This window comes from Selaginella moellendorffii, unplaced genomic scaffold (assembly GCF_000143415.4).
Source record: "Selaginella moellendorffii unplaced genomic scaffold, v1.0 SELMOscaffold_8, whole genome shotgun sequence".
In the NCBI taxonomy this organism is placed as follows: domain Eukaryota; kingdom Viridiplantae; phylum Streptophyta; class Lycopodiopsida; order Selaginellales; family Selaginellaceae; genus Selaginella; species Selaginella moellendorffii.
In genome coordinates, this window is record NW_003314269.1 from 2426836 (window position 1) to 2448263 (window position 21428).

Genomic DNA, 21428 nt, shown 5'->3' on the forward strand with positions numbered 1-21428 from the left:
TTGATTAATGCGCTCTTGCCGGCTATGGCGATGGCGGCGATGACGACTAAGGCGCTGGAATGGCGCTCTCCCTGGCGGCGCTGGCTCGACGGACCTCGGCTGCCACTCTCGATGCGGCGATTCTCAGGTTCTTATCCTCCTCCGCTGCTAGGTTCTCCACTCCATCGCCGCCCCGGATTTCCAAGACTCTACCCAATCTCGACGCCATCGCTGCCGCATTGCGAAGCAGCCAGCACGGGGAGGTGCTGACGCACATCGGCGGACGCCTCACGCTCTTCCTCTTCCTCAAGGTGATTCGCAGCCTCAGGGACGCCGATGCGTGGGTGATCTTCTTCGACTGGGCTGGCGCACAGCAGGGATTCCTCCACAAGCCAGTCACTTGCAATGCGCTGCTCGATTTGCTCGAGAGAGCTCGCCGGAGCGAGCAGATTGTGGTGGTCTTTGGGAGGATCTTCTCGCAGGACTGCAAGCCCAACGCTCTCAGCTACTGCTACCTGGTGAAAGCCCTGTGTAGGACGGGAAAGATCGACAAGGCGTGTAGCACCATAGCCGAGATGGCCAGGGAGAAGCTGGTCCCGGATGTTTTCACGTACAACGTGGTGATAGACACACTCTGCAAAGCACGGAGGATCTCTCGAGCGATCGAGTTCTTCGAGACAATGCCCGAGCCGGATGTGGTCACCTACAACACGCTGCTTGGTGGGCTCTGCAAGAACGGCAGAGTGGCTCAAGCGTGCTCGTTGTTTGGAAGCATGGAGGGCGCTGGTATCACCCCAAGCGATGTGACTTACACCACTCTCATCGACGTCTTCTGCAAGATGTGCCAGTTTGAGACCGCCTACGGCCTCCTCCAGCTGATGGCGTCGAGGAAGTGCTCGCCGACCGTCTACTCGTACTGCTCGATCATCAACGGGCTGTGCAAGAACAGGAAGGTGGATCAAGCGTATCAGCTCTTCGAGGAGATGAAGCTAGCGGGTTGCAAGCCGGACAGAGTGACTTACAACACTCTGATCCACGGGCTTTGCGTCAAGCAGAGGCTCCACGAAGCGAAGGACCTCCTGACGGTCATGGTGGAGAATAGCTTCCAGCCGGACAAGATCACTTTCACGGCACTCATCGAGGGCCTTTGCACGACGGATCGGATTAAGGAAGCCTTCGTGCTGTTCCAAGGCATGGCAAAGCAGGGATGCGCTCCGGACCTCGTCACTCACACCGTCCTCGTCTCCAAGCTGTGCATCCGGCGGAAGCTCCGCCCGGCCTTGAGTGTGGTACGCAACTATCCGGCCTGTCCCGAGGCAGTGATTCTTTACACTCCCATTTTCAGGGAACTCGGGAGGAGGAGAGGCTTTGACCGTGCGGCAAGGCTGCTACAGAAGATGGCCAGGAGAGGCGTCGCTCCAAACGTTGTGACTTACACCGCGTTCTTCAAGGGGCTGGGCGACTGGAAAGAGGGAATGCGAGCGTACCGGGAGTTTAGGCGGATGCTCGAGCAGGGAATAGAGCCGGACATGGTGGCTTACAACGTTCTGGTGGACGGGTTTTGCAAGGCGAATAGGCTGGACATGGCAGAAAAGATGGTGAGGTACATGGATCAGAGTGGACTCCCTCCAAACATCGTCACTTACAACACGCTCGTCGGCCACCACTGTAGGAAGGGGAAGGTGGAGGCCATTGGCGAGCTCCTCCACACCATGGTTAGCAGGGGCCGGCAGCCCGACGTTGCGACTTGGAGCACGCTGGTGGCGGGGCTCTTCAGGGTCGGGCAAGTGGACGCGGCGTATAGCTTTCTTAACTTGGCCATGTCCCAGGGCTACACTCGGGAAGCCTTGAGGTTCAAGGCGGCAACAAAGTTCAAGTGGTGAATGGCGTTGACAGAAGAGCGTACGTTTTTTGGATTGTAAATTCTAAGGTTTTCCACACAGGCCTTAGAACCCAGCGCAGCAATGAACGCTATAGATGCCAAGAAACACCCTGTGCGCTCACACACCTCTGAGGCTCAAGAACTACTGCCACTAGCGAGCTAGTGTCACCTTCGGGATCAGCTACTCACTGCCGAGCAATCTCGCGCGAAAGAAGTGTTTGACAGCATGATCCAATACGTGCTGCGAATATCAACAAAAACATCAATGAACTGAGAAGTCACATACCATGAACACAGTCCCGGCCAGGGCTTCCCGCGGGTTTAAAGTCTTGCTCTGTAACTCAATATGGAGATCAGTTCAAGAATCACATACCTTTTTTGTTCATCTACAACAAAAACAGCAAAGTCGCCTCCACCCGCAGCAACAAGCCTGTTGCCTTGTATTTGTAGTTCTTTTCCTGAAACGTTCTTCATTAGCTTGACAACACTCGATGAGATCGAGAATAAAAGCTTACTCTAGAAAGCCGTCCGTATGGCTTTCTCACAACATACTTTCCAGCGTTCAGTTCAGCTATCAACTTGAAGTAGTGTTCTAAGAGATCTGGTTGATCGGGCATGCAAGACTCATCGACATCCCTCAGATGAAAATGTTGGCCTTCCTGTCAGACCTTGGAAGACCTTCCTGCAGTGGAGCTTGATAAACTGGAACACTGAAGCAACTGCAATTACCTGTGAGTATAGAGAACATTCACAGCCTTATAGATATATCCGGTTCTCATGATGAATGGCACCGATGGATGTGCCCTCTGCAGTGTGGTAAGCTTTTGTACAATCTCCAAGTGGGAATGAGTGATCTCGTTCAAGCTCTTCGACCATTTTTTCTTCCGTTTTCGAGAATAGAAGTCGTAGAGGTTTCTCAACGTATTGTTTCTCATCATTTGTCCAAGCTAGAGTTTTGGAAAGAATAAGGAGTTTCTAATCGGACATGTACGCAACACTGGCTGCAACACAATCAACCCGCAAGGGAGAACACAAAAGTGCCAAAAGGCTCAGGCTTGACAGGAGAACGGTATTGGGAACGGGAACGAGAACGAGACCTGTGTCAAGAAGACTCTCCTGGGAGAAAAGATCGAGCATACTCAACTATGACTTGAATCAGCAACCCATCCAGATCCCGAACTCGAATGCAACTTCCTGCGGTCGTGCAAATTCCACAAAACCGTAGCTTCCCTTCACATAGACGCTAAGAATCCTGCAAGGACAAGTGTATGATGGGTACCTTCTTTGCAACGTGATGATACTTTAATTCCTCAACTGAGGAAGAGGAAGTATTTTTATGCTACCAAACTCCATGCAGAGCTGAGATTACAAATGTTCCTAGCGAGACACAACTACATCGGTGTTTCTAAGTTGCTGTGGGTGGATAATTTGGTAGAAAGGATTAGCGGTTTGGCTATCCAAATTCTAGTTGGAGGGTTTAGAACTAGTGAGATGACGCCAGATCAAAATGTGCTAGTTATGCTTGGTATTTCCCCATATAAATGAGACTTGGTCCTTTTCTAGCATCCTGGGACAAGTAACGGGTTTGATCGAGCCAGATCAAACCAGAAAACTCTTATCTTTTCACAGTGGACATCGACGCTTCTGATCGAGTAGAAGCACTGGCCAGCCAGGAGTAAGCCAACCATTCATAATATAACTAAGTAATATGCCTGAAGTGATTGGAAGTAGGCTCGTTTGAAATTAGAGCTTCCATGATTGCGCGCAATGGATTCAGGAGTTGTTATGCCCCATGGCTCAGATTAAAAGGGCCGTGGCGCTCGCACCCCATGACCGATACAGCCTCCTTACATAGCATCTCAGTTCACGATCTGTGCATCCAACTCTGCAAATCATCGGGGACTGCGACTACGGCTCCGGCTATGTTGGCGTCTTCGAGAACGGTCCCAACTGCGACTACGGCTCCGGCTATGTCGGCGTCCTCGAGAACGGTCCCGACTGAGACTTCGGCTCCGGCTATGGCGGCGTCTTCGAGAACGGTCCCGACTGAGACTTCGGCTCCGGCTATGCCAGCCTCTTCGAGAGCGGTCTGTACTCCGACTATGACTTCCGCTATGATCCTGGCTCCGGCCCGGCTACGATAAAAATAATTGAAAGATCAAAACAAAAGCAACCATTCACCTCATCGTACCTCTGAGGCTCAAGAACTATTGCTACTAGCGAGCTAGCGTCACCTTCAGGAGCAGCTACCAACTGCCGAGCAATCTCGAGCGAAGGAAGTGCCATTACATTTTCGACAGCCTTGCCACGATGAGCCAAAACGAGAAACTGCTTTCCGTCCAATATGTGCTGCAGCGCAAGGAGAATATCAACCAAAAGATCAATGAACTGAAGTCAGATACCATATGTACAGTCCCGGCCAGGGCTTCCAGCGGGTTTAGAATCTTGCTCTGTAACTCAATATGGAGATCAGTTCATCATCGAGAGCCGAGAATTACGTACCTTTCCTTCATCTACAACAAAAACAGCAAAGTTGCCTTCACCCGCAGCAAGAAGCCGTATAGCTACCATCGTAGTTGTGTAGTTTGCCAGCCACAACCGGAACTAGTACAACGGGAACAATCAAGAAAGGACCAGCCAAAACAGTTGGATTACCTTAGATTTGAATACTTCAATGGGCCGCTCCCCATCAATATAAGGTTCATCTTCTTCCCATCTATCGGCAAAGGGTTTTGGCTTAGTATGTTAGCATTACTTGGAGAAAGCCGTCCGTATGGCTTTCTCACAAAAGCCATACTTTCCAAAAGATGTCGCGAGCTCGTTCCCCATGACATCGATTTTCTCTTCCATAAAAGGAAGGGCCTCTGGCAACAAGGCAATCTGTATGAGAAACAGGATCATATGGTGATAAACCTCCTCCACCAGGCTTCATGCAGGTGAAGGACCGTAGTCGGCCCTCCTTGGCAATCTAGCTGCAACACTTCCTGCTGCTAGCCAGCGATTAGGGAAACTATTCAATGGTGCTGCCAAAACCTTGCAGTTTTCAGGTGATTCCTTTAGGCCCTCACCCACCTAACGCCGTTCACTTCTCCACTAGGAATGTCTACCTTTGCCCCGAGCTGGGAAAAAGAGGTTTAGGGTTTTTGCTGCTGAGCTAAATTAAAAAGCTTAAGGGCTGTCCGATCTTTTATATAACTTGGGCATTTTTATTTCCTGGGTGTAGGACTGGTACACAAGCCACTGGCGGCTACGTTGAAGAGGACGCATTCTGAAGCAGAGCCTCGTGCAGCGTGCCTGGAATTTTTACGTGGGCGCGAGGCTGCTCCCGGAAGTAGAAGGTGGGCGTTTCTGGTGGCATGAGCTCGATGTAACTCCTGTTCTACTGGAAGGTAAAGCTTTTTCAATCTTACAGAATTTGAAACGCTTTCTTGTGCAGAGATGCTGGAAGTGACAATCTTAGCCCTGCCGAGCAACGAAACGGGAGAAGCAGCAGAGAGAATGGAGCCACTTTCACTTCGAGCCAAACATTCGGCTAGAACAAAATTTCGGTGTTCGCAAGCAGCAAGTAAGCAGTGGCTTCATCGAGCTCGAGCATTTGTCGAGCTACCATTTCTCAGCAACCCACCACACACCAGTAGTGCTCGTGTGTCAGAGATATCCCAAAGCTGGAGCGCAGCGACAGGAAGCACTGTCTCCCGTCCTCGTGGGTGTAGCCGACAAGGACGGCGTCAAATGTCGCTCCCAGCCGTCACGCATATGCCTCGGCAAGAGACGTCCACGTCCGTAGCAGTCATGTTCTCGACAGCAGGTTGACAAAGGGCATCGAGTCAAAAACACTTTTTGCTTGCTTGCAATGCCGGATTGTGATTTGGATCGTTCCCCGAGACAACGTATCACCTAGATACCCTTCCTGGGAGACAAGATTCCACGATACAGCATCGTGCCGAGGGATATTCTTGAAGAGTACTAGACGGAATCTCTTGGAGGCATCTTTTCCATGTGCAGCCTCGCCTCTCAAGATCACCCACCAGAGAACTCGCCTGCATAACCAGATTCCAGGAAACTATCTCAGTCGAGCATAGACTCAAATTCCTGCTCCGTTTAGAGAATATACTGCAATCACAGTGCGTTAAAGAGAATAGGTTGGATTGAACTGACGTCTACCAGGAATTGGAGCAGCACAGTCCAGGACACAACATCTCTTTCCTGCATCCCTTCAAAGCATTGCATTGCTTGTAAATGATGCCTGGTGCAGCTCCCAAAGTCCCTCCTAAGTGATTAAGGTAAATCTGTCCTTTTTTACCAATTTGTGACTGCTGCTTTTGAGGGCAACATTAGGACGAAAAGGACACCATTTAGGTAAGAAACCAGCATGTACTTCTGCCATGCCCCTACAACAGAACCCTGGTAAGGACCACAGTACAAGCGAACTGCCACTCGTGCACATGAATTTATTTAAACTGTCCTGCTGATCACATTGCACTGGGGCATTGCAGCAAATATTTCAAGTACGGCCACAAGATGCTCTTGACAAGCATTTGCTTGCAATATGCTCGTCCCTGCATGGCATTCTTTGAAAGAGAATTTCAATGATGCAGAGGTCCCAGCATGAGTCAAGCGCAGCCAGCATAGTGTTCCACGAGACAATGTCGCAGTGGGCATTGTGTGAAAAGCAGCCTAAAAGTGTGACAAATGCCCAGTTCAGGCACTTGCCACAAGGAGAGTATTCCAAGAGTGGAAGTTCAGAATCTGGATCACATTGAATGTGCTGGTGGCCAGTTGCGGAGTTTGGCAAGGTATCTGTCAGATAGTAAAGATCATAGCTAAGTTATGTACATGTATATATACCCAATCATATATATATATCATGTATATAATCATCTTTGCTTTCATGGTCTTAATCTTGAGCATGGCATTTACTGGCTAGGAGGCCAATGATGAGGAGGAGGAGGAGGATGAGCCTTTTAATTCCAATACAAGTGCTAGCTTTAGGAACAGTGTCTCATCCAGATTAGAGGGATATTATCTCACAAGCATGGCATCTAAGCATGCACTTTTGTGCTTGTCCAGCTGTGGCCAAGTTGCTCTAGAGACAAACTTGGACACTTCATAAGCATAACCAATATCCCTTAAGATGAATTTCCTAACAACATTATCAAACTAGTTTTAAAATCTTGTTGCTTTGGGGATAAGTGGCATAGTACACCTCAGATCTGCAAAAAACTACTCAATGCTTAGAATTGTCAATCTTCTCACTGAATGAATAGTGTGTTTTATTTGTTTAGTGATAAGAGACAAAAGCTACCTAAAGTATGTGAATTAGTGAGTTCATGTAATAGGTTGCTCCTTGATTCTTCAACTTGATAAAACCAGTCTTCTTTTTCAAATTGTAAGCCCAATAGTCCATCACCTTCTGAATATTTTTCTGCCTTTACATCCTCTATAAGATTGTGAAATAGTATGTAAGCCCAAGTATCTGGACAAAATGCCCAGCCCAACCTTAAATCCCAATTACTTTTTAGCTGTAGTAGCTTTGTGCATGCATAGTTTTTGTTTGAACTGGCTAATGATAAATTGTGATTATGGTGAAGTAATGTCTTGGTAGATGGACAGATCTCTACATTGTTTCTATATTGCAATTCACAAAATACTCATTTATCACACGAAGAAAAAGAAAGGAATAAAGCTCATTGTACATGTATTAGATAATTCTATTAGAGCAATGCTTTATCATAGTAATTCTCAAAAAGTTTGGATGTGTTCTTTTCTTCTAGGGCTGCAAAGTTTGCCAAAGTGATAGAAGATTTGAATACTTTCATGAATATTTCTAGACTTGGATATCAACCAAAAAAGAGCACTGCTACAATGTAACATAGCTGTGTAATTTGGATAGCTCACCCTCCAATCCTCCAAGTCAAAGTAACATTGCCATCCTAGTTGATATAGTGGGATCCAAGGTGCGTCATAAGAGTGCCCAACAAAGGATTGAGCTGGAGCCAATGAACTCACCAGACTGTGGCCTCTAACTTTCTCCTTGAAAGTGTTACAAATATTTGACAACTAACATAGTCTTGACCAAATCGTTCCATATCATCCAAGCTCCCTAAGTAATATATTCTAGCTGATGGCCAGAGAAATATATGATGCTATAACAACTCATTGATAGTGATTTCAATATCAATGTCTAAGAACCCAAGTGAGAGAATTATTCTATCAACCTAAATAATATTACATTTAGACTTCACAACTCAAAAATTATTAAAACATAATTAATTAAATTTAGAGTAATTTGTGTGGTCGCAAATGGTGACAACGGCTTGATGTTGATCTTCAAACAACTTTTCCTGGTTTGCTCTTTACTCATAGCGGATCATTTCCACGGAAAATTTTCCTTTCTTTGTTGTCTCGATCTCACCGATCTAAAGACAAGTGAGTTCGTCTCAAAAGCATTCCAGCAAGTTTGATACTAACCTGGAGTCTTCCTTTACCGGCGAGGGAGATAACATCCCCAGATTTCAAGCTCGTGTTGCTCTTTGTTGCCTCTTTCCAATTCAATCTTACGTCCCCTTTGCTGTTCAGAGTAAAAGCCCAAGCCAAACAGTCCGATGCATTAGCTTCCATCTCTTCAACTCTACCTTATCAAGTCTGCAAGCTTAGAACGCGAGAGCTTAAACCCTGCACTGGCAACAGCGTCCAGCCTCAACGATGCTTCCACAGATTTCAAAGCCTTCACCCTTTTCAACACGAATGTTAGCAACCTTCAGCAAAGTACTAGCTCTACCTTGGTTTATGGATTTCTATCTCGGCGAGTGGTATTTCTTTGCATTGGACTGAAATGGTTCTCACCTGTGTGAAACATAACTAGCAAGTGAAAATCCTCACGACGAATTCTACCACTTGCCTGCTTGAGAGAGGCGATAAGATACTCGACGAGCTCCGGGACGACTAGGATTTGCGCACCTTGAGAACAATCCTTGTAACAGTAAATGTCATCTTACACAGTCGCAAAGATAGAACTTACCAGAACGATAATGTCTCCAACTTTCTCGCGAACAATTCCAGTTCCCAGGACTGCTCCAAGAAAATCCCCATGGTTGGCTGCATCATGGACGAACTTGCCAGAAACACTGCAAAGAAATCAAGCAACATGAAAGCTATAGCTGGGATATATGGAATGGTACCTCAATGCTGATACTGCTCCAGGATATCCACCGGCGCTGCATTGGGAAGCTCTTATCAGATCGGCAGGGCCAAGTGATAGACGACATCTTTCAGCCTGGAACAAAGTTTCACAAAGTTTTCCATTTTTGTTTTTGTTTTGATCGTCTCTACCTGAGCGTAGCCACCGGAGACGACCACTCCAACATCCGCGAGCTTTCTCACGCACGCAAGCGACTCTTGCAATGCGGGCGGTGTCAGGAAATCCGTGTGCAAAACCTCTTGCCTCTCGACAGCTCTGTCTGCCTGTTTGCCAGCAAGAAAACATCACTCACTACCTGGTCAAACGTCTACGACGAGATTACCTTCTCAAGCACACGCGAAAGATCCGCTTGACAAGAACAGTACAATCTAGCCGCTGCAAATCACACACTTTCCTCCACACACTCATCCTCGTATCAAATCCGAGCAATGCCACTGACCTGCTGGAGCGCGCCATCGCTGCCGCGCGCCCAGAACAAGTGCCCCGTGCGCGTGCCAACACCACAATCGAAGAATCATCTCCCCCAAGCTTAGGGTTCTAAAGAACGATATAAGCACAAAGAAATTTTCAAATGGGCCTTTTCAAACGCTTCTACGCATTTTTTCCTTTTCATTATAGGTAATTACAAAAGGAGGAAGTTTAGCACCCTCCTTCCTACCTACCAAGCAAAATTTTCTCCTTTTCCCTCTCTTGTTCCTAGTGTACACTCCCTCCTACCGACCAACCAACTGAACCGACCAACCCGCTAGTATTCCCCCAAGCGTGAAACGAGCAAAACGATCGAAGAACATAGAAAGAACGATCGCCCTTGCTCAAAATCTTTCCCCGCGAGTCTCCCGACCAGGGAATTGGGGGCGAAGTATTAGCTGGGAGGATCGAACGACACCTCCCACGGCATCAAATCGTCCATGGCCGCTGGCTGCTGCTGGCACTGCTGCTGCTGCTGCCAAATCTGGCTCGTGTTCCTGTCATAGTCCTCTCCCTCCACAATCCGCATGAGTTCCTCCGGATCGATGAGCTCCTGGAAGTCCTCGCACTCGCTGAAACCCAAGTCGTCCATGATCGCCAGCCCCTGCGACTGCTGCTGCTGCTGGGACGACGACGAGGAATCCTCCTGCTTCATCTCCCCTGGCTCCTCTTTCACCCTCACGCCCTGCTCCACCGACGACGAATCATACGAGGATGGCGACTGCATCGACTGGAACGACGTGGAGATGCTGCTCTCGCCATCGTCCTCCTCCATCTTGACACCCGGGTCACAATCCTCCTCCTCCTCCTCCTCCTTGATCGCCATCTTCTTCCTGGACGACGTCTGCCGCGATGAATCCAAGTTGATCGCTTGCGATCGCTGGCCGCCGGCGCTCCCAGAGACTGGGAGATTGAGGCGCGCGCACGATCCATAGAGCACCCGCGCTGCATCGTCGTAGGCCATCGCCGCTTCCTCGGCAGTGGCGTAGGTCCCCAGCCACAGCCGCGATCCTCGATTGGGCTCTCGAATCTCCGCGACCCATTTCCCCCACGTCCTCTGGCGCACGCCCCGGTAGTGGCACAGGGGATTCTCCGGCCCGCCCTTGCCCTTCATGCATCCCTTCTTGGAACCCTTGGCCGGCGCCTTCTTGATCGATGATCCTGCTGGAGAGCACGCCCAGGATGCTAGCGCGTCGGCGGCCGCGCCGTTCTGGATGGAATGCATCATCCCAGTGGAGTTCTTGCGGCGGCTGCGCGTGAATTTCGCCCGGCTAGACGGGGAGTCCGATTCACCCCCAGACATTGGAGGGAGCGAGGATGAAACCCTGGAAAGAATCATCGGAGCTGACTCCTGGAGGGCGCGCTTCCGCTTGATCCCTGCCCGCCGCCGCTGCTGCTGCTCCTCCAGGCGATCGCCAATTTCATGAGATATCTGGAGAGGGAAGCCGAAATGTGAGTGCTTCCCTAGCTTGCGCTCAAAGCAATCTCGAGAGGAATCGAAAGAAAGAAGAGCGGAGGAGGAGCGCGGAGAGATTCTTACCAAGAGATTGCTGGGAGGGGAAGCAATCTTCTTCCTGGCCGCGCCGTTCACAGTCATGCAATCGCGTTTTTTCAAATCGGATCGATGGGAAGAGCTCGAGAAGAAACCCTATCGCGGATTATATCCCCCACCGATTGGAAGCTTCGCCGCTGCTGCCCTAGAAAGCTTCTAGAAATCCAAGCTAGCAGCTCCAAATCCAATTGCCTCTTGCTTCTTCTCTTTTCTTGTGATCCTTTCCTAGCGCATTTAAAGATGCCACACGGAACCCTAATTTATACCGTGCTAATCCAACGCCCCAAAAAGCGCGGTGTTATTTGGAAGAATCTTCGCCGTGGATGCACCGGCGATGGGATACCTTTTCCGGCTAACGGGCAGACGTGGCTGGGTGCTGCCCGGACACGAAAGCATCCACGTGGACAGTTGTGCGGGCCAGAAAGAGACACGTAGTGAGAGAGGGTAATATCTGCCACGTGGGCGTATCGCGGACGCCGGAAGATTCTGGAGAGACGCGGTTACTTGTGGCACAAGAAACCACCAAAACGTGTCTTAGTTAATCTAACATCGATTAATATAACGCTCATTAATTTCAACTTAATGCTTATTATATACAACAAAAAAACTCTTGCTTGGATCAATCAATGGGACCATTAAGACCCAATCTTCCATCGTCTACCAATCTTCGTGAGCGTGACGCCTTTGAGACGTAAGCTTGGCGAGATGGTCCTCAGGTTCTTCTTGCAAATCTTTCGCGAGAGCCCTGAAACTCCAAGCCTCTGGGAGATCTTGTCGCCATCTCCGGGATTCTTCTTGTCGTCCTTGTTCCCAGCATCAGGCTTCCCGTGGCTAGCTTCCAATCTCTCGGGAGATTTCACGCCATCTTCCAGGCGATCTTCGTTTGCCGCCGCCGTGTCTTGCTGCTCGACGTCTCGATCGAGTGCTTCGTGAGGAGACGCATTCTTCTCAGCTACATCAATGCAACGCGAGTTACTTAGTTTGGATGAACAACTACTACTCATACCAGCGATTTTCGATCTGAGTTCTTCCACTGCCGCGATGAGATGCGTCACTGTGCCAGACAGCGTGCTCACCTCGTCCGAAACTTTGTTCATCTCGCTCCTCAGTTCCTGGAGATCCATTGTCACGCAAGTTCAAAGAAAGTGCCAAACTAGTCACTTACCGGCAAGCTGCCCTCCAACTTAGCTACATGGCGGCGTTGAAGTTTCCTGCAGTGCAAAAAACCTTAGCTTGACACACGGAGAAGTTTGGGAGACTTACCGCGCGGATTTATAAAGTTTGAGAGCTAAGAAGAGTTCGTCAGCACGCTTCTTCTCTGAAGCAGCTTTCTCCTTCTCCTTCTTGCAACGAGCAAGCAGAGCCTTTAACAATCTGGAGGTGAGAAAGTGCGCTGCCAAGGAAAAACAATGCTTGTACCTTGCATTGCCGCTTGATAGCACCCAAGTGTGCGTCATGGCATGCCGTTCGTACCGTCCTCGCGTGGGAATACGAGCTGCAAATGCCAAGAATGAGAGAAACGTAAAAGCTAGACTCAAGCTCACAAACCGGACAATGCTCTTCAAGGCACCAGCAGGATCACGTTGACGCACAAACCGTCTCTTCATCTTGGCAGGATCACGTCGACGCGAGCTGTCAAATGCAGTTTCAGGTGCTGCCATCGCTATGTCGTCCGGCTGTTCAGGTTCAATGGGAGTAGCACGCTCAGATGGCACTTCAGCTTCCATCGAAGTATGAAGGTCAGGTTCCTCTTGTACGGAAGCACGCATTTCCTCTTCCATGGTAGTAGAGTTTCCAGGATTCTCCGCAGTCGTGTTTTCAGGTTTCTCTGGCTCAAGCTCCTCCATCGTAGACTTCTCTTCAGCGTTTTCAGAAACTGGCAGCTCGTCTTCTTCTTCCCGTTGTGGCAGCGCAGTTTCTTCAGCTGGCACCTCAAGGTCCTTCTGCTCTAAAGAAGAGTTGTCAAGTTGCTCTGAAGCTGGCAGCTCCTCCTTCTCTGGAACCAGTTCCGAGCCAGCAGTCTGTGAGGCCAGTTCTGTCTGCGAGGGAAGCTCGTCCAGCGTCTCGGGTTTGCTGTTCAAATCCAAATCCTTCACAGCGTCCGTTGAGGCAGGCATCTCGACTTCTCTTGGAAGAAGCTCACTGCCCTCCATTTGATTCGGGACAAGCTGAGGTTCCACAACAGGTGCTATAGAGTCCACTTCCACTGAAACAAGGAACTCCTTTTCTTTCGAAGGTGATAACTCGTTCTCGCTTGCGTCCTTTGCGGCCACCTCGGCCTCAGTATCCATTGGAGCACTCATCTCCACCATGTCCACCTCCACAAGCTCAGCGGACTCGACTACTTCACGATCTTTTCCCTTCTCATCTGGATTTGTTTCCTGTTGCTCTACCGTCGTGATCACAGCTTCGCCAAGCTCGGCAGCAACGTTCTCCACGCACAGCACCTTCACGTGGCCGGACTCGGCAGTAACTTCTTGAGTCTCGCACATACTGGAATCAAACTCGACCACCTTCCTGAGAGCCGAGAGCTTAAAGTCGGCCTCGCCACCATTGCCATCATTCTCGTGATCCGTCACCACCACCCTGTACTCCACAAGATTTGAGTCTCCATTGCTTCTCTTCTCGTCCTCTGCAGGGATCGGAGCCACAGCAACGCTCGGAAAAGACATCCTGCTCTTTTTCTTGGCGACCTTTTCGCTCCTCGGCGAGGATTTGGCAGCGGAGCCTATCACCTTTTGTCCCTGCGTGGCCGCGACGTCCTTGAGCGTCGACCAGCTTTTCCTCTTCCTCTTCTTCGCGGTAGAAGTTTGCTGATCCGGGGTAGCGGGGTTGGAGGTCGGCTTGGATTTCTTGAGTGTGTTGTGGTGACCGCAGTAGCTGCAAATCCGGAAACCAGCTTTTTTGGCGGCGGAGAGCTCGTCACTGCTGGCGATGATCGTCTCACACCTGTATCAAAAGGTTGGATTAAAGTAGACACAGCCTGCAAGCACGAAGATCAGCCAGCATGCAAGGAAAAAAGAACAACTGCAAGATCGAAGAAGAAAACCACACTGGAAAATCCTTTCCATGATCCAGGCAAGAGGGAAAGAGGGCGTACCTTTGGCACTGGACCTGGTTCTTGATCGAAGCGCCCGTTTTCTCGCACGACGCTGCCAATCGATGGCCCCAGAGAGCGCCGAGAGGAGGAACCGCGGCCGACGCCCACTTTGCGATGCGGCTGAGGAAATCCGCCTTGAGCGATTGCGCTGTGCTCGCCGCGCCCGCGATCGCGCTGCTGGATTTAGGATTGGCGGATCGCCGCATCATAAATCCATGAAGAACCCTAAACCCCTGAAGAAGAGAAGAAAAAAAAAAAAAATAGGGCAAGGGTTTTAGCGATGGAGAGTGGAGGAGGAGCCCGGCGAGGGCGGACGGTGATCGATCCCAAGGTCCGGCAGGTTGGATTCGTGACGCCGGGCGAGCAGGACGGCCCCGCGGGGGTGTCGTCGTCGTCGGCGCAGGTAAATGCCCCGGATTCGCCAGCGCCGGTGATGATCCCGCCCGCGCCTCGCGTAGCAGTGCCGGCGGCGGCAGATCATTCTCCTCCAAAGCCCGCGGCTCCCGTGCCAATCCCGCCGCGCTCTCCGCCCCTGCCGCCCCGTAATTTCGATGCCGAGGATGAAATGCCACTGGGGAGTTATAACCCCGGTGGAGAGGGAGTTCTTGCGGGGAGCCCGAATAGCTCGTATGGGAAGGCTAGCAGCGAGAAGGCCGAGATTGGAGACCTCTCTCCCACGATGGTGGCAGAGTTGAATAGCAGCATGATGGAGATGAGTCTCGAGAGAAGCAAGTATGAGCTTCCAGTGCCGGAGAAGGAGAATGAGAGCACAGCCGACGTTATCAGTGAGCGAGTGGAAGTTCCAGCGATCAATAACAACGAAGGTAGCCTTTCTCTCGAGGAACTTTTGGGATGATCGAAAGTGTTTTCCAGGACCAGAGAACGATGCACGGCAAAGGAAACTCAAGGATCGGACGTCCAAGGCGGAGAGGCGGGCTTTGCAAGAGTCTCAGCGAGCAGCGAAAGAAGCGGCCAGAGCTTCTGGTAATCAGACCTTCTTCATGCCTGGTATGTGGGAAGCTGGGACTAACCCGTGTTTAGCACAGCGGCCGTAGCAAAGGCCAAGGCACCACCGCAGAAGAAAGATGGCAGCAACGAAAAGAAAGGAGTTGACAAGAAGCCCGTGGACAAGAGAGGCGAGAAGGACAAGAAGAAGGAAGTAGTCGTTCCGGAGAAGGACAAAAGGAAGGATGCCCCGGCTCCGAGGCTGCAGTTCGACGACGAGCAAAAAGTGGCGAAAGCGAGGCGACGGGCAATTGTGGAACAAACCACCGAGACCAAGCATCGAGTAGAGCTCTTCCGGCATCTTCCACAGTTTGTGCCGGCTACACAGCTCCAAGCGCTGGAAGAGAAGTACCTCCAGAATGATACGATGCATATACACCCGGCTGTGTATCAGGCAAGCTTTCTTTCTTCTTTTCCTTCGTCGGCTAAAACGCAAAGCTTTGCAGGTTGGACTGAAGTACTTGACGTGGGACATCGTCGGCGGAAATGCGAGGTGTGTTGCGATGCTGGAGGCCTTCAAGGAGATGATCCGAGACTACACAACGCCGCCTCAAAAGGTCATGTCTCGAGATCTCACAGCCAAGATCAACAGCCACGTATCGTTTCTCAGTACATGCCGGCCGCTCTCGATTAGCATGGGAAACGCGATACGATCGTTCAAGTTGAAGATCGGGAAGCTGCGGGATACGCTCACAGAGGCGGAGGCAAAGTCGAGCCTCGTCTCTCACCTGGAGACGTTTGCTCAGGAGAAGATCATTCTGGCCGACAAGGAGATAGTGAAGCACGCAGTAACGAAGATCATCGACGGGGACGTGGTTCTCACGCACGGCTTCTCGTGCGTCGTCGAGATGGTTCTCTCTCACGCGCACAGCATTGGGAAGAAGTTCCGGGTGGTGGTCATGGATTCCAGGCCCAGGCTCGAGGGACGAATTCTTCTTCGCAGCCTTCTGGCCCAGGGGGTGCAGTGCACGTACACGCACATCAACGCGGTCACCTACATCATGCAAGAGGTGACGAAGGTTTTCCTTGGAGCTGCTTCGATTCTAGCGAACGGCACTGTTTACTCGAGAGTCGGCACTGCTGCGGCCGCAATGGTCGCTCATGGTTACCGGGTACCCGTCATGATCTGCTGCGAGACGTACAAGTTCCACGAGAGAGTCCAGCTCGACTCCATTTGCTCCAACGAGCTCGGTAGGCTTTGTTTGGTTTGGGTCTGAGCTCAGTTCTTCCTTCCAGGCGATCCAGATGCTCTCGTTGGAGTTGCCGGGAGGAAGGAATTTCGCGAGCTTGTTGGCTGGGACGGGAGCGAGCATCTCCGGTTGCTGAATCTAACGTGAGTGTGCAAATGAGATTCCTTTCTTCCTTTCTTCATATTGCGTTACTTCCAGGTATGACGCGACTCCTGCCGACTACGTCTCGATGATCATCACCGAGCACGGGATGGTGAGTTGCATCATTGAAAACAGAAGTTTGAGTGACTGAGTTTTCCGGTTGTGCAGGTTCCACCGACGAGCGTCCCTGTCATTCTCAGGGAGTATAGAAAAGAGCCGATCCTGTAAGAAAAAAGCGAAGAAGAAAAGTGGAGCATATGGTCGATTTTGTCGAACGAGAATAAGCTACCTAGAGGTGAATTGTTGGTGGTGCTGCTACTGCGGCCCCAGACTGTGCTCTCTGTGACTCAATTTTGAATCGAGTTTTGAGCTCCTTTTTGGCCATCCTCGCAGCTCGTCGTTCTTCTTTCACAGCGCTCTGCCAAAAACAAAGCAGCAACTGAGAACTAAGTTCCAAAGAAAATATCAAACTCACCTTTCGAGCTTTGTGTTCCTCTTTGCTCTCTCCCTTTTGTCGCAGCGGAGCGGTTTTCTTGTGTGGCTCCGACTCTTTCTTCCGCTCGCTCGACACTTCGCTCGTCTTTGGCGTCACGAAATCCAGTGGCAACTTTTGCTTGCCGCCAATGCGAATCACTTGCTGCTGCGCCTGGCGAATCGAGGAGAAGTCGACCCGTTTGCCGACTGGAGCACCGATCCTCGATGGATGGTTGTCGAGGTTCGACAGTGTAGACACGATCGTCTCACAGTCCCATTTCGCCTTTTTGTCATCGTCGCTTTCGGCAACCCAGACTGTTTCCAGCTCTTCCTCTGCAGACTCACTGCTTTTTCCAAACTCCTCATACTCTTGCACCACTAACTCTAACTTTGCTGGCACTTCTTCCAGTCTCTCTTGCTTCACTGTCCGTTGAACTGGCTTGCTCGCGAAACTCGGATTTTCCGCAAGAAACTCGTCAAAGATCGACGTGAATTCAGAAATGTGGGCCTGGCCTCTGGCTCGCGGATCGTCGTCCCCGAAGTCCGCAACATCACAGTCGTATTCTTTCGAGGTGAGCTACAAAAGAAACGATAGTCAGTCACGATCTCGATAAAAGTTGCGGCAAGAGATTTACCACTTCAAACTGCTCGTCGAGAATCCCATTCGCTCGCTCGTTGGTGATGGCCATCGCTGCGAAAGACCGGACTTCTTCCTCTTCCTCTTCTTCGAACCTTTTCACGGGTGGCAAATCCTTCCTGTTGGAAGTTTCGGCTTTGGCTTCTTCCTCCACCCCCTCGTTTGCAATGAGGATAAAATCGTCTTCCAAACCATCGGACTCGTCCCCATCATCGTCTGAGAAATCACTCTCCTCGAGAACAGCAGCAACTTCGGGATCCAAGCCTCCCACCTTGACAAACGCACTTCGAATCGGCCTGAGATTGGTCGTGTTACTGGCAGATTCGTCCGCAACCGCTTCCTTGACAGGAACTTTGGAAGCATCATAAGCCTGAAGAACAAAACTCTATTGGATTGCAAGCGAAGGAAGAAGAAAAAATCATACCTTAAAATCGGCTGGAAGAACATTACTCGTCTCACTGGTCGTAGGAACAAAGACGCTACCGCCTCCAGCACCAATGCTCCTCATATGTTTCATGTAATTGTAGCCATCGTCTGGAAATCCCATCTCCACGAGCTCTCTCCTTACATGCTCCGGCAATCCCTGCGGAGTAATCTCCATCTTCGCCACTGCCGCCTCCAATTCCCCTTCTTCCTCTTCCTCCTCAGCATCAGCAAACCTGGAATCATCGTCGTCGTCTTGCTCGAAACCTGGCAACCGGATCGCGGCATTGCCGTCCACTCGCGTGTACACTCGCTCACCCCCAATCTCCTCGCCATCGCCAGATTCCCGGTAGAGCAGCGCGAATGTGGCGGATTTCTTCTTGTCGATGAATTTCTTCTTCCTGCCCATCCCTCCTCGCCGCAAGCCCTAAACCTCCGTTCTACCCTAAACTAGGGCTTGCCACGTGGCGTAGTATTGACTTTCATATTTTTCACGTGGGACTCTGCGATGACCGTTGGATTTTTCCTGCATCGGACGGACGGGATTCTCTGCCCTAAACTTGGCCGATCGGACGGGCCACGTTTATCCCCTTTGGCGTTAAAATTGGTGTTAAAAGCCCATTTGGTCAAGGGAAGGTTTTAGGCTTTTTTGGGTGAACAGTTCGCGAGTGCCGCGTTCTGGATCCAATCTTGGGGAAAATTTTTGGTAAGTGATTTCGTCTTCCTCGTAGCTCGAATCCCGAGCGCTAGCTGCGCCACAGCAGATTTTCGCAGATCTAAGGAAGATTTCGCAAGAAAGGGAGAGAATCTCGGTGGCCTTCACCCTTTCGGATGCTCTAGGGACCTAAGATCAAGATTTGGATCTCTTTCTCGGCCATGGGAGCAGTGTCGGAGGCGATCGCGGCGGACACCGCCGAGAAATTGCATGCCGTGGCGGCGGCCGATATCGAGGAGGAGAATCACCAGGCGGTGGAAGACGAAGCACCCTCCTCGGTCGATGACGCTGCCGATGGGATCGAGGATCACGCGGAGAGTGGGATTCTCGAGGAGGAAGCTGTGCAGCGCGACAATGACGAGAATATAGCGAAGGCTCCGATTGTGGGCGGGGCTACTCCCAGCGAGGCGAGCTCGGAATGGCCGGAGCAAGGATTTGCTTCCTGTGATCCGCCCGGGGGAGTGGCCGCGGTAGCTCCGACGACAAAATCGGTGTTCACGTATTACCTCGTGAGAATTCCGAAACGAGGGGACAATCTAGTGGATTTTAGGACGACGACGGACGCACAAGTTAAGGATAAGATTGAGAAGAAAAATTCTCTTATCGCAAAGCTCCAGCAAAAGAGAGTAAGTTCTTCACTCCCTAGTTCCAAAGAGAGAAAAGGAAGAACAACTCTCACTGTTTTCTTTCTTTGTTTGCAGGCGGAGAAACAGGAACTGCTTGACAAGCTTGTCGAGCCTCGAAATTATTTTAGGGAGTGCCGAGGCGAGCTCCAGGAGAAAATAGAAGAGAGCAAACCTGTGGCCGCGGAGCTTAAGAAAATCAATGAGTTGCCTTATGCGGGTATGTCTAATGTTTGTAGATCGGAGGAAGATCTCGATGCAAAGGTGAAGCTCCCACTATGCTTGTGGATAGTTTACTGACCAATTGCTAATGAGTTTCAGCTTGCGGGCTTAGAGCATGACTTACAGCAGCTTGATCGTCCGTTAACTTTACGAGAAGAGAAACAGATTATTCGCGAGATTCAGGCTCTTAAAGCCACTCGCGAGCAGGTAATTATCAATGCAAGCTTTCGTGCTTCCAAACAGGATGCCAAGCAAGGCTATCAAACGCGACTCAAGGTAATGCTTTTCTTGTAACTTATGTCCAGGCTAACAGGATTTTGAATTGTGGCGTAGTCACTGAACGAGGAGATTGAAGAATTGTCAAAGAAAAAGAACCTGGCGTGGTCCAAAGTAAAACCGTTGGAAGACAGGGTTTCGGCCCTTACGGAGGAGATTAAGATTCTTTCGTCTCAGAGGAAGGCGCTTGATGAAATTATTGACGAAGTCTTCAACGAGCGTAGAAGTTTGTCAGCGCAAGAGTATGCTAAGGTGCGGCTGTTGGATAAAGCAGTGTTGATTTCAAGGCTAAACGGTGTTGTTGTCCATGCAGAACAACGATTTCCACCAAAACAGGCGGGATATCAACACGGCCAAGCAGCTTGCGTACGCCAAAGATATAGGGGCCTTGAAAGAATATTGCTCCGCCCAGGTCTGGTGAAGTTGAAGTGTCATTTGTTTTTGACATTTTTCACCAGGTGGAGCGCGTGATGGAACTTTGGAACAACGATACCTCCTTCCGGTCGGAGTATATGAAGAACAATCTCCGGAGTACAATCAGGCGCTTGGCAACCCCGGACGGCAGGTCGCTAGGACCTAACGAACAACCGTATGAGCTCCCGAAAGATGAACCTCCTGTTGCTGCGCCGGCACCTGTAGTAGAAGAGAAGGAAGCGCCGAAGCCAACACTTGAAGTCAAGGCTGAGCCATCGAAGACTGCTGCGAAAACGAAGCAGAAGTCCGATGCCAAGGAAGCCAAGGAAGCTGGAACCAAAGCCAAGCCTGTCTCCGAGGAGAGCGAGAATGTCGTGGAAGCCGAGGATGAGGTGGAGGCGGAGCGAGCCGCAATCTCGGAGCTGGCGAAACAGCTCGAGCGAAGGGAGGTGGAGATTCAAAAGGCGAAGGAAGCCGAGGCCAGGAAGAAGAGGCAAGCTGAGAAGAAGCAAGCCAAGGCCCAGGCCCGGATCGAGAAGGAACTCCAACGCAGGGAAAAGGTTCGTCAAGTCTCTCTCCCCACTCTTGTCTGACTTCAAGCTCTCCTCCATTGCAGGAAAGGGAGAAGAGACTCCGGAAGAAAACTTCCGCCACAGACGAAGCCGGAGAAGGCGCCGATTCGCCCTCCGAGCAGGAAAAGGAAAACTTAGAACCGGCCGTGGCTGCCGAGAACGGCGAGAAGCCATCGCCCGAGGAGAAGAAGCCATCGAGCGTGACACGCCGCGGGAAGAAACCGGCCAAGAACACCCCCGTGAAGCTCCAGCTGAGGAAGAAGCGCTCGCTCCAGCGACAGCTCTTGGATCACTGGCAGATCATAGCGGCCATTGGAGTGGCGCTCCTTGTTGTTCTAGGCGCTACCATGGTGAGAGAGCTCTCTTTTTTTCTTTTCTCTATCACAGTTGTGATCGATCGTCTCCATTGTCTTTGCAGGTCTTTGTTCGTGCTGCTTATTAGCTAGTTTTGCGGGAAGAAAATTTTTGAAAATAAAAGAAGTTTGCTTGTCAATTGATAAACTAAGCTAGTAGTGAGTGTCGCTGTAAAAGTCAAAGCCACCTGACTATATTTT

General features: G+C 50.6%; 7 protein-coding genes across 8 annotated transcripts; 3 read left to right on the forward strand and 4 right to left on the reverse strand.

The window, feature by feature from the left end:
- Nucleotides 1–6: 6 nt before the first annotated feature.
- Nucleotides 7–2343, forward strand: LOC9632129 (pentatricopeptide repeat-containing protein At3g04760, chloroplastic). The gene has a single exon (XM_002967003.2). The coding sequence runs from the start codon at nucleotides 60–62 to the stop codon at nucleotides 1860–1862; it is 1803 nt and encodes a 600-aa protein (XP_002967049.2). The 5' UTR covers nucleotides 7–59; the 3' UTR covers nucleotides 1863–2343.
- Nucleotides 2344–8114: 5771 nt separating this feature from the next.
- On the reverse strand, nucleotides 8115–9914 carry LOC9632130 (putative RNA-binding protein YlmH). The gene is made up of 10 exons (XM_024672259.1): nucleotides 9502–9914; nucleotides 9385–9437; nucleotides 9194–9325; nucleotides 9043–9137; nucleotides 8883–8988; nucleotides 8763–8834; nucleotides 8643–8707; nucleotides 8497–8595; nucleotides 8333–8432; nucleotides 8115–8280 (listed from the first exon to the last, which is right to left on the reverse strand). Exons 1-10 carry the CDS (start codon nucleotides 9578–9580, stop codon nucleotides 8218–8220), a joined length of 864 nt encoding a protein of 287 aa, XP_024528027.1. The 5' UTR covers nucleotides 9581–9914; the 3' UTR covers nucleotides 8115–8217.
- On the reverse strand, nucleotides 9655–11301 carry LOC112345460 (dehydration-responsive element-binding protein 2A-like). The gene is made up of 2 exons (XM_024672258.1): nucleotides 11071–11301; nucleotides 9655–10962 (listed from the first exon to the last, which is right to left on the reverse strand). The coding sequence occupies exons 1-2, from the start codon at nucleotides 11125–11127 to the stop codon at nucleotides 9925–9927; spliced, it is 1095 nt and encodes a 364-aa protein (XP_024528026.1). The 5' UTR covers nucleotides 11128–11301; the 3' UTR covers nucleotides 9655–9924.
- A 330-nt stretch (nucleotides 11302–11631) lies between these two features.
- Nucleotides 11632–14425, reverse strand: LOC9632132. Its single transcript, XM_024671821.1, has 7 exons — nucleotides 14183–14425; nucleotides 12631–14031; nucleotides 12502–12577; nucleotides 12346–12446; nucleotides 12248–12293; nucleotides 12089–12194; nucleotides 11632–12034 (listed from the first exon to the last, which is right to left on the reverse strand). Exons 1-7 carry the CDS (start codon nucleotides 14389–14391, stop codon nucleotides 11718–11720), a joined length of 2256 nt encoding a protein of 751 aa, XP_024527589.1. The 5' UTR covers nucleotides 14392–14425; the 3' UTR covers nucleotides 11632–11717.
- Nucleotides 14426–14442: 17 nt separating this feature from the next.
- Nucleotides 14443–16902, forward strand: LOC9632133 (probable translation initiation factor eIF-2B subunit delta). Its single transcript, XM_024671822.1, has 7 exons — nucleotides 14443–15006; nucleotides 15056–15166; nucleotides 15229–15581; nucleotides 15634–16378; nucleotides 16424–16520; nucleotides 16576–16630; nucleotides 16687–16902. Exons 1-7 carry the CDS (start codon nucleotides 14463–14465, stop codon nucleotides 16744–16746), a joined length of 1965 nt encoding a protein of 654 aa, XP_024527590.1. The 5' UTR covers nucleotides 14443–14462; the 3' UTR covers nucleotides 16747–16902.
- LOC9635727 (protein LTV1 homolog) lies at nucleotides 16522–18486 on the reverse strand. 2 transcript variants are annotated; one of them, XM_002967370.2, is made up of 5 exons: nucleotides 18054–18486; nucleotides 17628–17999; nucleotides 16994–17569; nucleotides 16808–16936; nucleotides 16522–16740 (listed from the first exon to the last, which is right to left on the reverse strand). In XM_002967370.2, exons 1-4 carry the CDS (start codon nucleotides 18459–18461, stop codon nucleotides 16808–16810), a joined length of 1485 nt encoding a protein of 494 aa, XP_002967416.2. In that variant the 5' UTR covers nucleotides 18462–18486; the 3' UTR covers nucleotides 16522–16740. The 2 variants fall into 2 exon arrangements, with proteins under 2 accessions (XP_002967416.2, XP_024527591.1); XM_024671823.1 differs by having other exon boundaries at nucleotides 16522–16936.
- A 183-nt stretch (nucleotides 18487–18669) lies between these two features.
- LOC9632134 (proton pump-interactor 1) lies at nucleotides 18670–21404 on the forward strand. The gene is made up of 9 exons (XM_024672008.1): nucleotides 18670–18758; nucleotides 18817–19393; nucleotides 19469–19654; nucleotides 19712–19888; nucleotides 19946–20140; nucleotides 20202–20300; nucleotides 20347–20862; nucleotides 20919–21224; nucleotides 21293–21404. Exons 2-9 carry the CDS (start codon nucleotides 18929–18931, stop codon nucleotides 21314–21316), a joined length of 1968 nt encoding a protein of 655 aa, XP_024527776.1. The 5' UTR covers nucleotides 18670–18758; nucleotides 18817–18928; the 3' UTR covers nucleotides 21317–21404.
- The last annotated feature ends 24 nt before the right edge of the window (nucleotides 21405–21428 follow it).